The sequence below is a fragment of the Centroberyx affinis genome, unplaced genomic scaffold (genome assembly GCF_046629955.1).
Source record: "Centroberyx affinis isolate AG114_WGS23_722 - 3 ecotype Tasmania unplaced genomic scaffold, CSIRO-AGI_Caff_v1 ptg002382l_1, whole genome shotgun sequence".
Lineage (NCBI taxonomy): Eukaryota > Metazoa > Chordata > Actinopteri > Beryciformes > Berycidae > Centroberyx > Centroberyx affinis.
The window spans coordinates 39106-55512 of record NW_027280638.1 but is presented as its reverse complement, the minus strand read 5'-3'; the positions used below and the strand labels follow the sequence as shown (position 1 = coordinate 55512).

At 42.2% G+C, this 16407-nt stretch overlaps 1 protein-coding gene across 1 annotated transcript; it reads right to left on the bottom strand.

Annotated features, from left to right (window-relative positions):
- Positions 1-4232: 4232 nt before the first annotated feature.
- On the bottom strand, positions 4233-15888 carry LOC139656084 (von Willebrand factor A domain-containing protein 5A-like). Its single transcript, XM_071533571.1, is given in 18 exon segments — positions 4233-4597; positions 4725-4848; positions 5105-5286; positions 7760-7864; positions 8856-9076; positions 9240-9343; positions 9622-9780; positions 9959-10073; positions 10197-10276; positions 10619-10763; positions 11390-11478; positions 11584-11759; positions 11897-12011; positions 12098-12264; positions 12691-12913; positions 13080-13282; positions 14093-14140; positions 15773-15888. Coding segments are annotated over 17 exon segments (2331 nt in total). The 5' UTR covers positions 14136-14140; positions 15773-15888; the 3' UTR covers positions 4233-4517.
- Positions 15889-16407: the final 519 nt, after the last annotated feature.

Genomic DNA, 16407 nt, shown 5'->3' with positions numbered 1-16407 from the left:
AAAATCAATTACAAAAACAATATAAAATAAAATAAAAATAATAATAATACAAAACAATAGGCTAGAATAAAATAGGCTACCATGAAACACAACGAAATACAATGAAGCAATACAATAAAACAGCTTACAGTAAAACAGGGTTAAAAAGATGAAAAGGCCATGCTATACAGGTGAGTGATATAAAAACATCCTCGATTCAGCCATTCTGAATTTATATGGTAAACTGCTCCATAGTTTGGGGGCCATAACTACCAATTCACAGTCTCTCTTTAAATTGAACTCAGTTGGAGGGACATCTACATTAACCACAAGACACTGTAGTTATTGTACAGTTGTTGGACTGTTGCACTGTTATTGCACTCATCACTGCACTACCACTGTGCCGTCAGTGTTGACTACTTATATCATATTACCACTTACCTACTGTGCAAGACCATATATCACTTATCGTTTAGCATTTATATTATTCATAACACTCACGCTCTTGTGTCTGTAATTATGTGTGTTTGTATGTACTTTATTTATATTCAGGGTTCAAACCCCGAATGGGTAGAACGCTCTTGAGTCTGTGCCGGTTTATTAGGGGTCCAAGCACGTAGTAGATTGGCATCACTGATTGGGGTGTGGCCAGACCTTTTAACCCATAGAGAGCAGTGCAGCAGCGGCTTTCTGGCCCATGTGATTTAGTATTGTTTTATTCGTTAATGGAGAGTACTACAATGTTTTATAAAGTGATTAGCGCTGTCAATCATAGGCTGCAGTATCACAATACTTCTCGCTTGAGTTATTTTCTCCTCAGTAACTCTGTAACAGGAGTTTAGCTCAGTAGGTAAAGTGTCTGCCTCTCGTATGGAAAGTTGTCATTAGTTGTCAAGAACAAGCGGTAGGCCTATGTGTTCTAAAAGGAAGTTTGGCCATTGTGAATAACTTCAACAATGTGGTTGCAAAGAAATGATGATCTTTACAGAAGTCACTGGCTAACACAAACGCTGGTGCTAAGCCGTAACTAATAGAGTGTGTCTGCGATCTTCACAACCTGTCAGCTTTTGTGTGTCTTTCTACCTTCTGTTTTGTCTGTCTTTTCAAATTGTGCTTGGACCCCGCAATTGCCGCTTGTGGCTATATTATATATTTAAAGTTTTATATATTAATTGATAACTGTGTCTCTGTTCAATTTTTGCAAAACCTGAAATGAACAAGAGAGAGGAGGAGACAGACACAAAGGAGACAAATAAGTGTCAAGAGAAGAATTCAGGAGGCAGGCCTGAGGAGAGAGACAGACAGACTACAATATACTGTATCACTGTTGACCTGTGCAGACTGCTGCTCAAACTGTTTACTATGCTGCTTCATTTACACCCATGTATGTTCATGTCAAATTACACCAGATTGATGCATTTTTCTGTTGAAATTTTAAAAAATTTTCTCCTGGGGAAGGATGCCCCCGGATCCCCCTACTATGGTTCTGTGACTTCCTCTGGGCTGAGCCCCGGATGTTCTGAAATCTTAACAACCCCCCTGGCTGCTCACGGCTTTAATTTTGGCCGATTGAGCTGCTTCTTTCTGTGACGCAAAAAAAGGTTTGAACCCTATATTTTTTTGTTTTTTACTGTTTTATGGTCCTATTTTATCTATTTTACTCTTGTGGAGCACTTTGTGACTTTGCTCTGTGAAAGGTGCTATATAAATAAATTTTACTTACTTATTTAACTAATGACTTGCACACAACTTATAAGGAGCAGTGGTCCTGAATGCTACCCTGATGTGAATTTTTAAGATATGGCTTCCAACTAGATTTTCACCAATTTTTTGCATGATCTTTGCTCTACATTATAAAGCTAAAATATTCAATTTGGGCTCACTTAGGTATGACACCACACCTTGCCATTCCAAACTGATACCAATGACAGGCTCCATGTAAGGATTAGGGGGAAAATATATTTTCACATATTCAAATGCACATTCAACGATTCAACTGCAAATCTCACCTAGGTCACCACATTTACATGTGTGTGTGTGTGTGTGGCAGCGTAAAGTGGGTCATAATATTTACAGGCTGCTGCAAAGCAACTTGAGGCAAGCCTCAGTGAGGAAACTCAGGTAAACATGAAACACACCATGACCTAACCTGCTGGCTGAAGTGTGTAGGTGAAGCAGCTTAGCTCTGCCTCAGACTTCGTCAGCCATAATGTGAATTCCCATTTACAGGCAGATGTACAGCTGGAGACATTTGGCTTTATATATTGCCAAATTGTATTTCCCCTCCCACCATCCTCTCATCGTCCTCATTTTAATTGTCACTCTTCCTTTCTCCCTCCGTGAGTGATCTGCAGCTCTCTGGTCTAGCCTCCCACTGATTCACTTTCACTTCCTGAGTCAGTTATACCAAAGCCTGAGAGACTCTCGGAGGCTCTCTCCCTCACTAACATTTAAGCCAGGCGGTTCAAGCCCTCAAAGTCAGTCATACAACTGCCAAGATGTTTGGTTTTCACAATGTTTGACACCACACGCACGTAACCAGGTCAGAGGTGTTTCTATCAAATCAAGTGGATGCTTATACTGACAAAGTGTGACTCATATAAAGAAAATTATATGACAAATAAGCTATGAAATAAATAAATAAGAATAAAGAAAACTACTAAGCATTTTCTTGCTACAACAGCTGAGGTCCCTCTGCACCCTATAGGTCACAGCAGGTCTTCAATCAACCAATTTAAAGCCAGTATCATTAACCACTCATGTTTGTAAATGAATGCATGAAATGATGCAGTTGGACTGTGTGACCAAGCTTTTAACAGCTTGAGCTAGAAGACAAAGCCAGCGCAAGCAACAATCAGTTATTCATTTCACTTCATGAAGAAATTGCTGACTAAAGCAAGCTTCTGTCTTGTGTCCTATGAGAAAACCCAGAGTGTAAAATTACTCAGCTTTCAAGAACAGGAGCAAAATCACAGATGTACAGACAGATGCAAACAGCATCAAAAACCAACAAGAACTATACCAAAGCCAGTGAGCAGCTAAACAAAGACTGAACAGGACTTTGATCATGTATCAAAAGGTGGCTGGCAGTACAACTGAAGAGTTTAATGATCTCTTGCTCTGAAATGCTAAAGACAAGGCTTCACATTTGTTATCCTACTTTTGTGAGCCAAAGGTTGAGGAGCATTTGGTGTGATGACCTTAGTGTTTTTTCTGAACTTCTGCTCTAGAGCATCATCAAGCAAGGATGCAGAGGGACCCAAACTGACGTGTTCAACCAGGACCAGAAACATCTACAATTTTTTTACAACTTTGCTACTATATTTATTCTATTTTTTTCTACTTATTTATACATTTCATAGCTAATTTGTCACATTTCTGTTTTTCAGTCACACCTGCTGTTGATGCCGTGAAAATAAACATTTTACAGTGTGAAAAAGACTATTTTGTGTGTTTCAAATGTGTGTGTTCTCTTAGACACTTTATTCTACAAATGTCACAGTTTTACAATATGGCTGACTTGGGCCTGCCACAATTTTTCTTAAACTGCTTGGGCCTAAATGTTAGTGTGTTGTCAAAGAACAACAGAACAGTAGCAATGAAAGGTGACCTGTGCAGTGTCCAATTTAGTTAGAAAATTTCAGTTTTACAGTATGTAAAATTGTGTAAACAACTCTGTGAACTGCGTAAATTTCACCAAAATACAAATAAAACATCTTGATACACAGACACATTTTCTACAAGGTTTAAAATTTAATAAAAAAAAATAAGCATACAACACAGGAAAATATCTGACTGTAAATGGTGCTGTACACATTCACTGCTTCGATTAATAAATATCCAATCTTCATGAAAATAAATGACACAATTTAGCAGTCATGGTAGATGAAGCATGTACATTTTCAGAATGATCACTCAAAAAAATAATTTTTGACAGAATTTAGAATTTGGCAAGGAAGTCAATGGGAAATTGGAGCATTTTCAAATGTTGATATTTTCTCCAAAGTTTGATTAATTCTATTAAGAGTTATTTTCAAAAAGTTTAGAATTTGCAGCAGAGGAAAATAAGCTCTTGAAACACCTTACTAGGTTTTAGAGTTCCAGGTTTTACAGACAAACACTGTGCAGTCTTTCGAATCTCTATGATCAGGGGTGTCTCCAATTATGAAAAAGTTTGAATCTCTGAAATGTGTTTTTCATATCTCAAAAAAGTTACGGGAGGGTGTTTTGTAACACTGTATGTGTAATCAGGGTTTACATCCACATATATCCACATGGTGGATTTTTTTCAAGCTTGTTTCAGAAACAACCCAATATAAAAGGTTTAAGGCACATAATACAAAATAGTGCAAAGCTAGCTCTTATTATAAATCACTTCATGTCAAAGGAGTTATGCAACAAATTATGGGATTACATTTCTATTGTGCAAACAGTGAAGTACAATTTGATTAAGCATGTTGCTGGCTGGAATAGATGTTCTTCTGTCTGCAAACCCCTCTGTTAGCAGGGTGAAGGAGAAGCCAGGCGTAATGAAAACCTCAGAGCCCCAGGGCGTCTTTCTGCACCTTGCAACCCAACAGCACATTTCCAGCTTCCACACACTCAGTGACACACGGGGCTGAAAGAAGACACAAGCCGTCACCAGAGGAAACATACAGCATCTGTAAGAAGGCTGTGAATGTTGCCAAACAACTGATTTTAATCATCACATAAAACAGCACATCAGCATGTATTATTGTTATTACCTTTCTGTGTATGGAGCCATGACACAGCCTTCAGAGCCAGAAGCTCCCACTCTTCCTGGGCCTCCATCTTGAAGCCATGAAGCCAGATCAGAGCCAGAATGGTGGCCCACACTTCCTGGTTTACCTAATTCCCCAAATCCAAGAAAAACAGACAGAGAGTCCAGCAGGAACCAGAGCAAAGAGAACAAGGTAGTTTCTTGTAGTTTGTCTTTTATTCTTTTCATTGCTTTCTATCCTTTTTATTTCTTTTGGTCCCTTGTTTTGTTTAGTGTTTATATTTACTATTTATTCTGTTTGTATGCGAAGCACTTTGTGAACTCTATATAATTTAATTAGTAATAATTTTAAAAATGTTATTCTTATATTTGACCATGACTCACCGATGCAGGCTTTGGCTTCTCCACCTCCTCACTGGTCTTTCCCAGTACAGCAGCCAGAGCTGGCTCTAGCACCCAGGAGCCAGAGGCCTTCTGGAGAGAGATCAGCTGCAGCAAGGGCTCTCTGGGTGGCATGGGGCTGGGCTGAGGGTCTTCGGAGGCACATAGAGACATTTTTAAGTTGCCTGAGGAGAAAATTGAAGAAAGTGTAAGGACAAAAGTATCTATGTGTAATATTATAGTGGTATGCATTTGTAGATTAGACCATTAGAGTGTCAGAGTCCCAGAAATGTGTCACATTGTTTTTCTAAGTCAAAGTCCATGTGTGCTACTGTTTGTGTCCAAAACATGCCACTGCTTATATCTTTTGGATTCTCACTGCTTTCTATTTTTCCCATTTGTGTAATGGAAAAAAAATCTAATATCAGTAAATCTTTTCTTCAATGGAAGAAAAACATTTTTGATTATAACTGATTTGTACAAAAGCACTAAAGAAACGTACACATTCCAGTTCATTCCAGTATTTTTTGATTGTGAGAAAATTATATTAGGGCAAAAAAAGTTAAAAAAATAAAAAAATAAAAAACTACATGGCATGGAAGAGGACTGCATGATGATGCTCCTGGTCCCATTTTTTTCTACAAGGTGGTGGACCATGTTGATCACCTCGGGAAGCCGGTCCTTCTGTTCTGGTAGAATGGTTTCACAGATTCGAATAACCTCCTTGCAAACATGCTGACTGTCTACACTCTCTGGGACACTGTGGAGTCTTAGATTCCAGCGCCTTGAATATCTTTCCAGGTCTATGGTGCCTGCAGGGTGTCCACTCTCTCCTTCATTTATATGAAGTTGATCGAGCTGGTCAATCTTTCATTATGGTCTGCACAAAAAGACCCAAGTCTGATCTTGAGTTAATCGAAAAGTAAAGTGTAGAAACTATGTCATCTGAATGTAGGCCTGCTTTATCTTTCTTGCTTGGAGGAGGTTTGCCTGGAGTGACAGGCAATGAGGGAAAGTCTTTGTCAACCTGCTCTATCTTCCTCCTATGGTGCTGTCCCTGGTGCTGATCTTCTTGGCCAATACAGCTTGGTGCTGTGGAGCTATCCTTGGTGCTGAAGGGGTTCTGTGTGGGCTTGGCTTCCCTCACCCCATGGGATGCCTCCCCAGTTCCACACAGCAGCGAGGAAGGACCACGTACCAGCAAGCATCTTGTCTGGATAGGGCATCAGCATTCCCATAGGTTCTCCCGCTCCTGAACTCTCCTTGAAGTCGGTATGACCAACACCGGCTCGGCACTGAGGGCTTGGAGAAGTGTAGCAAAGGCTTCCTCAGCTTCTGGGGTCCTGATGTCCAGGTGGGAGAGATGCTGTCACCTGAGGGTCACCCGAGGGTCCAGGAAAATGGGGTGGGGTCCGCTTGAATAGCATGCAGCAGATCCCTGACTCTGCCCAAAATCCCCCAAATTCCCTGGGCCGGGAGGAGCCCAACAGCACAGCAAGGGGGTGTGGCTTCACCTCAAGTAGATGACAACAAACAACAATGGTGGTGGGCTGGGCTGGGGTTGGGGAGTTTGTTATATCCTGGGGAGACCTAGCTCTGTCCTGGTTCGACAGCAACACTAATGAGCCCTGAGATTCTGACTAGCTGGATTAATGTTCACCCAACCATAGTTGGGTGAACATTAGTGGTTATTCGAATCTAGTGAGGAGCCAGTTCAGACCACCCACCCAGTTGATCCCGCCCCCCTGGTAGGCTCCCCTACAGATGAAGATGCTATTGTGTCAGCAGTGAGAGACATCTGGTGGCAGAACTGCGAGGGAAGCATCCTATTACAAGAGGTTTGTCAGGGGCTTTGCTGGTGTTGCAGCCCCTTTGTTTGAACTGTTGCAGGACAAGAATGTCATGTGTGAAGTGCCAGGCAGTCTTTAGCGCAGTGCAAAAGGCACTCACTGAAGCCTCAGTGCTGGTCCCCCCCCCCACCATCTCCCTGCCTTTCATCTCAGACACAGATGCCACCAATGTAGAGATTGGTGGGGCACTGTGCATCGCTACTGTGGCACACCAGGAGTTGCTGGCTGTGGTGTGTGCAGGGAGGCATACACCATCCCAGACCAGGAGGGAGAGTCTGCAGTGGACGACTTGGTCGAAGGGATGTTCAGCCATTTTGGAGTCCCAGAGACCATTCACAGTGACCAGGGGCGGAATTTTGAGTCTCAAGTAGGTAGGCCCCAGTTTGTTGAGACAAACTGGGGCCTACCTCCTTACGCCCCCAGACTGACGGACTGATGGAACGATTTAATAAGACTTTTGCTGAGCGGCTGTCCATTGTCCATGCCCCCAAGGCTTGGAGTAAACCAGGAAGCTTCAAGATCGCCTGGAGACAGCACACCACTTTGCCAGACAACAGCTGCTGGCTTCTGGGGTGAGGCAGAAAAGAAACTATGAGGTAAAAGCTAGGGGTAGACACTCTATAGTCCATAGGAAGAAGGGCAGATGCCCTAAGCTTGCACCTGCAGAGTTTTGGAGAGGATGAGCTAACCGCACCACTTCCTAAACATCCCGTTTTTCCCCTTGTTAACCCGAGCACCTGGTAAAATGTACAGAAAGAATAAACATATGTGCATGTATGTTCAAAAACCCCTTTGGTGTGTTACTTACCACCACCACGTGAAACCTTCCTGCGTTGAGCACCACGGGAACCTAACATAGGCCTACTGGCATATTGTATCGACTTAGCACATTTCCGCATCCCCATCAGCATCACTTTCAGATAAAAAGAGAGTGAGAACTTATGTGAAGGCATTACAAGGGACTTAATACATGAAAAGCACAATTTGGCATAAAAAAAGAAACAACTCCAAGGCCAGCACCAATGCTTGCTGCACTAGGCCTAAATTACATTTACATTTACATTACACAATACTAAATTACAAGACGTTAAAAGGTACACAGGGGCGCCCCGGTGGCTCAACCAGTAGAGCGCATACCATTATGGCTAAGTCCTAATCGCAGCAAATCCAGCTCGTGCCCTTTGCTGCATGTCATCCCCTCTCTTTACCTTGTCTTTCCTGTCTCTCTCTACTGTGACTGTCAAAATAAAGTAGAAATGCCCAATAGATAATCTTAGAAAAACGTTACATATAGCAATGTATTCAAAAAGTCACTGACCACCACACACACACAGTATTACTGATGCATGCATATCTGTATCAATCAGATATAAATGTATGAAATAACAAAATGAGAATCTGTGACAAACCCAAATACTCATTCAGGGTTAAACATGCAACTTTACACACACACACACACACACACACACACACATTCTGTGAGCTTACTGTACATGAATACCTTCGTTGTGTCCATGGGACATACAGTGGTACAAAAGCTGGCTCATATCTAGCGTTTAACATTAAAATAATGGGGAAATTTTAATCCCTTTAATGGAAACAAACAAAAGTATTTGTGCTAGCTCACAAGCTCACAAATGGAGCTCACAAATTGTGAAAGCATTGCTTCAAATGTTGGACTCACCTCTTTTATGCACCAACATATATTGAAGTAAATACAAGTAATTTTTTGTAGATCTGTATGATTACTGATTTCCATAATGTTAAAGCAGTACAACATTGTGCTTCATTACACTACCATTCATGGTCAGCTGAAGTGACTTCAAAGCAGTGGGTCACACATCTACAATGGAGTGAAACATATTGTTTTTCACTTGGCCTCAGACATACAGATGCCCACTTACTGGGTGTTGGGACATTTCTGCGCAGCAGAGGTCCTTGTACAGCCTCCCCATTGCCTTTGTTGACAGCAATGAAGGCAGTGAAGGCACTGCTCACTCCTGATTGAACACTGAGCTCAACCACCTTCTCCTTCACTCCTCCATTCTGCTGTCCTCTCTTCTCTCTCTCCTCCATCTCCAGGGAGCGAATCAGGGTCTGAGCCCCCAGCCTGTGGACTGTCAATCTGCAGAGAGGAGAGTAGAGTGGTGTAATATTCCTTTAATAAATGTGAAAATATTTATTACCACTTTTCTCCATTTAGTTGACCCCACACTCACATACTGTCAAACTGTAAACTCACTGCCCAATGCATTACACTTTTGCTGTCTGACCAGAACCTGTTTTACCCCGTGTCCTCTGTAGGTTTGAGACTGAAGTGGATCTGGTTCTGAGAGGGGTGACCTGCCAGGCTGTACTTCACCGTCACACAGCCCTCTGTGGCCCCTGAACTCTGACAGAGCATGAAAGTATTAGAAATCATAGTTAGTACTATACCTGATTGAAAAATGATGAAAATGCCAACAACATATTCAATCTGTTCAGTGGCAAACATCACAATACAAAACGGGCCTCAACACAGTAACCTACATATCTAATTTGAAAGTAAACTGTCTTCTTCTTGTTATGCTGTTATGCTTCACTATGTCATGGGTTTAGAGGACCGTATGGCACCAAACCATTTTGGTGCATTTAGTTAAACACTGTAAAAATCAGACTAGATGCTCCTACCTCTCCAGTGAGCTGGGCATAGAGCAGTGACCTTTGACCATGGAAAAGTGTTGTGATGGATGGAGAAACAGGACTGACAGACACTCCCTTTGGCAGGTCCCACGTGACCGAGATGTCCACCACAGCTGGCTGCAGGGCAAATCGCAGCGACTGCATCACCTGGAGGGGAGAAAAGTTTGTACCAACTCTGAAAGAGCGTTGAGTTTTTACTCTAAACTGAGCATGTGTAACTACTTCTTTCTTCCAAAGATAAATATGTTGCTGGATACACACACACAATTTTAAATTGCTTAATTCCACCTCTTTATTTTTATCTGCATCTCAACCTCTGTCTTACTTTGGGTTGCATCCTGTCAGCTCCTGTGATGAACTGGGCGTGACCTCCTCCTGCCTTGGCCACCCCACTGATGAGAGCAGAGCTAGCCCCCTCCCCAATCCCAAAAGAGAAACACCTAAAGTATAGTACACACACACACACACACACACACACAGACACACATACACACACACAAAGCATTAGGACATGGGACATATACTAGGAGCTCTGTGTCTGTCATGTGTTTTTGTGGCTTCACCTGTGAGAACCTGCATTCTTCTTCACCAGATCTACAACTTCTTTGGTGTTCCCCACCTCGCCGTCAGTAAAGACAAATAGCTGAGGAGGACAAATAAGACAGGAGAGTTTACACATCACCATGAGTTACCCAACATCAGTCTCTGAAACATGCAGGACTTGCCCAAAGTTATCCACACAATACCCTGTGAGGTGTTTTTTGTTTCAGTCGCACAAGTGGATATACAGGTACAGTTTAAATAACAATAAAGGTGTGGTAAGTATGAGCTTTAAACAAACCTGTTAGTTTGGGATTGCACTTGTCATGAGTCATGGAAAGGGAGGAGCTACTGTGTTGATGAATGAAATATGGTGTTGTTACTGGTAAGAGATGCTTGCACAACCTGTGTTACGTGTGTGTGTGTGTGTGTGTGTGTGTGTTACCTGTCTTGGCTGACTGGGAATGCATGGCTGGCTGTAGATATGTTTGAGGGGCTGCAGGATCTCTGTTCCTCCCATATTAGCCTGCATCTTCTCAACTATCTTCAGAGCCTCATCCATGCTCTTCTGGCTGTACTCCACACTCTTTCTGCAATCAAAAACACACACACATACATGCACACATGCGCACGCACAAACACACAACCACATATAAAAATATAGCTGCAAGCAGCGATTCTGTGGTTCAAGCACTAATGGCAGTTAAGACAAGCTTGAGCCACTGGCATCAATAGTAAACAAGTTATACTAGTTATCATAACAATAGCTCAAATTGTTCTTGAGTTATAAGCCATTTTGTAATAGGCCACACCCGGGCCTATTCGCCACTGTTCAACACTTTATGGGCCATGTGGCCCACAGGGAGTTAGACTGCAGACTCTCAAGAGGGAGACCCAAATTCAATTCCCGGCAGAGACGCTTCCACAAAGTTCAACGTCATGGGGCTGTTAGACTCTTGTTGACTGATAATTATAGCACCACCACCTGGCCGATTGGGGTAAAATTCACTGTGACACATTTGTACACCCATATCTATCATTGTGCCAATTTTCATGCATGTATCATCTTCCGGAAATTTGCATTGTGGCGCAAAAATAATAACAACAACAAACCAGTAGCAATACAATAGTGGTTCAGCACTACATGTTGGAACCATTAACCAGCTACACCAAAGAGAGCAACACATTTTCGTAAGTGACTGAATGAGTCACTTACGGGAAGATATGATCGTAGCTGGAACCAAAACTGTAGATGTTGAAATAGCAACCCATTGGCAAGCTCTTCAGCAGGAGCAGCAGAGTATCCTAGGAGGGAGGGAGGAAAGATAGAGAAGGCCACTATGTGAGACGGAGAATAGAAATGATTAGCAGAGCAAAGGAGGTTCAAGGAATATGACGCTCTCTAAATACCCTGGCGCTGCCGATGCGAGTCTGACCCTGCTCTCTGTTGCCCATAGGACAATCCATACTTCCGGATCGATCCAATAAGAACAGGAACTCCCCACATGAGGCCACTGAAGACATCACAGCCTGGGGGAACTCGGGGTACAGGCTCAGCATCACCACTGGGTCGCCCATCAGAGTGCCTGGAAGATAGGGGAGGGAAGAGAAAGTAGAAATGACCACAAATCACTCTTTTACCATCTATTCAAATACTTCTCTCTTACATTTAATTCCTAACACCTGTTTGAGAACCATTCTAACTTCAGTAACTTCCGCTTACCAGGCTTGGCAGAAGCCTGTCCTGCCTCCACCACAGCAGTGGGCTGGTGAGCATCTTTGTAATAAATCAACAGCTCCACATCCCTGTCAAACTTGTGTCCTGCAGCCAGCTTGACCTGCAGTTCACAAAACATTCACTTAAATATGAACAATATGCTAAATGCCTTGTAGTCACTCACAGACACACACATAAGCACACTACCGTAGCCTGGGTTTGCTCTGTGTTGAGGTACTGGAGAGGGTCCAGGGAACAGTTGGCCTCTACTTTAGAGATGGGTCGAGGAGAGGACACCCGGCCAGAGAAAGACAGACTGTAGGGCACAAGAGAAGCTGGCACAGAGGTCACCTGAACGCTGCCACCTTCACTGCCTGAGAAAGACATGAGACAAGTTAGGAATGCCTTTATTAAAGAGGTATTACACACTAAAAGCACTTTTTAGCAGCTGAAAACCAGTGTTTGGCTGGTTTGAAGCTGCATCAGTTTGGCCAACACTCATAACACATAACATCATGAATATAATTTCATGAGGAAGGGAGAAAATAAATCCTCTACTTCAAGTAACGTTTTTGTGCAGCAGAAGTAGGCTAGCAGTAACATTAAAGGAATAGTTCACCCAAAAATGAAAATTCAGCCATGAACTCCTCATCCCCTAGTCAGCTGAAACTCCATGGAAGTTTGTTCGAAAACCAAACAGGTGTGTTAACAGGTTCCATCTCGGCCTTGAAGTTGAACCATTGAAGTTAACAGGGCAACCTTAAGGGTTGATGATGAAAGTGTTGGCTGGTCCTTCCTACCCTAAGGTTGGTAGCGAGGGTTGAGCACAGCAGGCAGACAAAACCTCAGCCCGTCATCAGCCTGCACAGCCAGCTCAGTGACATACTCCAGCCTGATGGAGGCGCTCTCTCCTGGAGGCAGACTGCCCACACTCAGAGAGAATATATCTGGGCTCTGCTCACTCTCCTCCAATAGGAAGGCCTGCTGACCGGAGCTCAGTGCGTCATCATACTCCTCACGAGCCTGGAGGACAGACAAATGAGTGAATATCTTGCATTTTAGTTGGCAGAAAGCTCTTGACAGCTTCTGTATATGTGGGTGTGAAACCTGTTTTTCAAGCCTCAACAAAGAGTCAGTGAATGAGTGCAAAGTTCATGAGGTTCCCACCAATCTTTCCTCTCCAGCTCACCTTCTGTTTTTCCTGCACCTCAGCCACAACCTGCGTCTGTCCAATCTTAGCACTGAAATGACAGACAGCAGCATCTGCAGGCAGAGGGAAGACAAACACAGCCTCTAGTGGTTTGTCCTCCTTGTTCTCATAGTGCAGAGTGGAGACCACTGTAGCCACGTGGTCCCTCACCTCAACCTCCACCTCAATGCTCTTCAGAGGAACTGACAGAGAAACACAAGGAAAGAGACACATGTTGAGCACAAAGACTTATTGTGTGAACTACGCTTGTCTTAATGTGGGCTAAGTTATTCACAAATTAAATTTAAAGTAGGCTAAGGGCTATGGGACATGAGATATGTCTGTTCAAATTCTAGCCACTTTTAAGCATTTTAGTCGATTATTGCAACACCACATGGCCATTCAGCAGTATATCGGTTCCGTTTCCATGAGGACTGCCCTTCTACCACTGTACCAAGCTTTGGAAAAAGGCGGTTATGTCTGAACCGGAAAATGAGCTCTCCAGTGCTCATGTTTTTTGACTGGGCTGCCTGATAAGTGAGGGTTTGCCCCTTCTTATGTCTGCTGATAGGCACAAAAAGTCTGATGGTCTTACATGCATCCATTCAGGAGTTATTTGCCTTTTTGTGAGACGCCATGCCCTCTGCCACGCCCCCCTTTGACCAATTGGTACGAAAGTTTATCAGTTCTTGTGCAAATCCATTGATAACTTTTTGAGATATCCTGCTAACAGACAAAAATAATAATTATAATAATCATAATTTCTTTGTTAAAAATGTCAAAATTAATTTAAAAGTTATTCAGTCCTGATTCTCAGAGACTTGAGCTTTGATTATCTTGCATGAAGTAACATGACCAAGTATGCCTCCACTATTGGGACAGCAGCCGAAAGGGCCTTGAAAAATATTTTTTGGGGTCTTGGAGAAAAGGAAGGTGAATCTGTAGAGGATTTTAGAAAGAATGAAACTCATAGTGTAAATGATGTTGTTTCATGTTTTCAAACAGTTCTGTACCTGGTTCCTTCTTGGCAGTAAGCAGACCACAGCAGTTCACCATCGTGCCTGTGCAGCACGTAGAAGGGAAGTTAGATATTTCATTGCTGACTTAGTGATATAGTGAAAAGGGAGGGGGGGGATTAAACTATGAATTTTCTTCAGCAGCCAAGATAAAGACAATCACAATCAAGAAAACAACCATCAGTATAGAAATAGTATATTTTTAGCAAAATAAAATGTGAAAATGTATGTTTTATTATCCTAAAAAGATCATATTTTCATATAACTCACATTAGGTTCCTCCTTCTTAATATAGGCTAATGGTTTCTGATAATTTATGATTTTAATAAGAATCAAAATATTTCGAAAGGTTAACACATCAAAAGTGAACTCTATTACAGGAATAGAACGTGGTAAACTGAATTAGCCTAGAAGCTAATCTAAGTTTTCCCTTATTGGGTTTGACGATTAAATATAAATGCATCGTTTTCTGCACGTTTAAACTCTCGCGCTTTTATTTTGAAGGCTGAACGCCCAAACCGGAAGTCGTATTCCCTGGTTGATGTGGCATCTAAAGGTGACGTTTGAATCCAGCCCTGCGTTCAGCCCCGACAAAGCGTAGCAAAACGTTTAATTAAACGGAAACGGCGGCGCGTTGAACACCCTGTTGTGTTACGCAAGCGTTGCAACTACGGCAGCTGAGGAGGCCATTCTTTGCGTTCTTTAAATATGTGTTTACTACTACAAAATACGCTCAATGTTACAGTCACTGCCTTTGCCGTCCAGAATAGCAGTGAAGGGGTTTGTGGAAAGTGTGGTTCTTAATTATAGTGATCCAGCATTTGCCTCATTTGCATTTCAGGATGAAAAGGCAAACATTTCAGGTGAAGGATAATCCACTTCTTACCTTCGAGACTGTATTAGGATCTATATGAGCTAATTATTTAATTATGAGTATTAGGCCTATCATTATTGCTGATCACTGTTGTTGTGATATGATATTGTAATATTTACCATTATATATTTAGAGGAGTAGAGTGGAGTAGAAAAGTTTATGAACGTGTCACTCCACAATGGAACAAACAATAGCAAAAGATACAAACATGTCTTCTAGTTAGTTCAGTTGTTGCAGACACCAAGCTGCAGCGGACGCATTAGTAAAGGAGTTTCGTTGGATCCATTGTGCGCACTGCCTTTTTAATACGGCGGGGTTTATATACACGTCGCTGCTGATTGGGTAACACCTCTGACACACCCACCAAACGAGAGACAACGCACCTCAAAGCCCGTTGCACACCGTTTCACACCGTTTCGAGGAAACATGACGTTCAACCCGGAAACCGTAGCAAAACGGTGCACACCGTATTTAGATTGAACGAGCCCCTGGTTTCTGGATGTAAAGAGTGAACAAAACAAATCCATCTGGTCTCGTCTGTCAGTTGTAGTTTTGCTGTGATAATGTAGACTGTAAATAATACGATATACTTAGATATTTCATTATAAGATTAGATCCATTTCGTCAGGGATTTGTAAACTACCCAGTGCTTTAACAACGTTGGTCATTCGTATGTTAGTCGGATATAGTTACATTAGTTTAATACGTATAAGAATACATTACACATCTCTGTCTTTTATTATCACTTTCTTCTCAGCTCCTACAACTAATGAGTAAAGGAAAAACCCAGAAGAAATGCCTACCTTTGGGTTAGCTTTGCGCGTCAATCTGTGATATGGAGCAAAAATATTGTTTTACTTGTGGTTTCTGTTCTAAAAGGAAAACGGAGCTCACACCACACACTGTCAACGCCAAGTCACGCCTCTGTGTGACAATTTTCATTTATCATTGGAGAAACAACCAGGAAATTCCAGTCGCTCCAGTGTCAACAAACAATACAGACCTGAATGTAGTTTAAATGAGTGTGTAGCTGCCTCACAGCCTGGTTTCAGCTCTATACACAACTCCGCCGAACAATTTGACTGAGAATACACTATGTCTTCAATGTAATGCAGTAAAAACAAACCCAGTATTGAGGTTGAAATGGCGCCACCAAGTGGCCGGGCAGGCCCGCTCAGCTTGACCCAACAGTTCAACAAACTACACACCTTGTTATTTTCAGTAAAACGACTCAATCATCCCAAGACAAAGTTTTCAAAACTAGTCTTACCACTGTGTAAAATGTTAACATTTTGTGAGTTAATGTTGACAATTTGGGTTAGAGATGATGAAAGCACAAAATATAGTTTCTGTTTCTGTGAGGGATTTATAGGTTTGCTGTGATATTTGTATAGTATACGTCTAAATTTTATTATAGGATTCCCCAAGTTTCTAATGA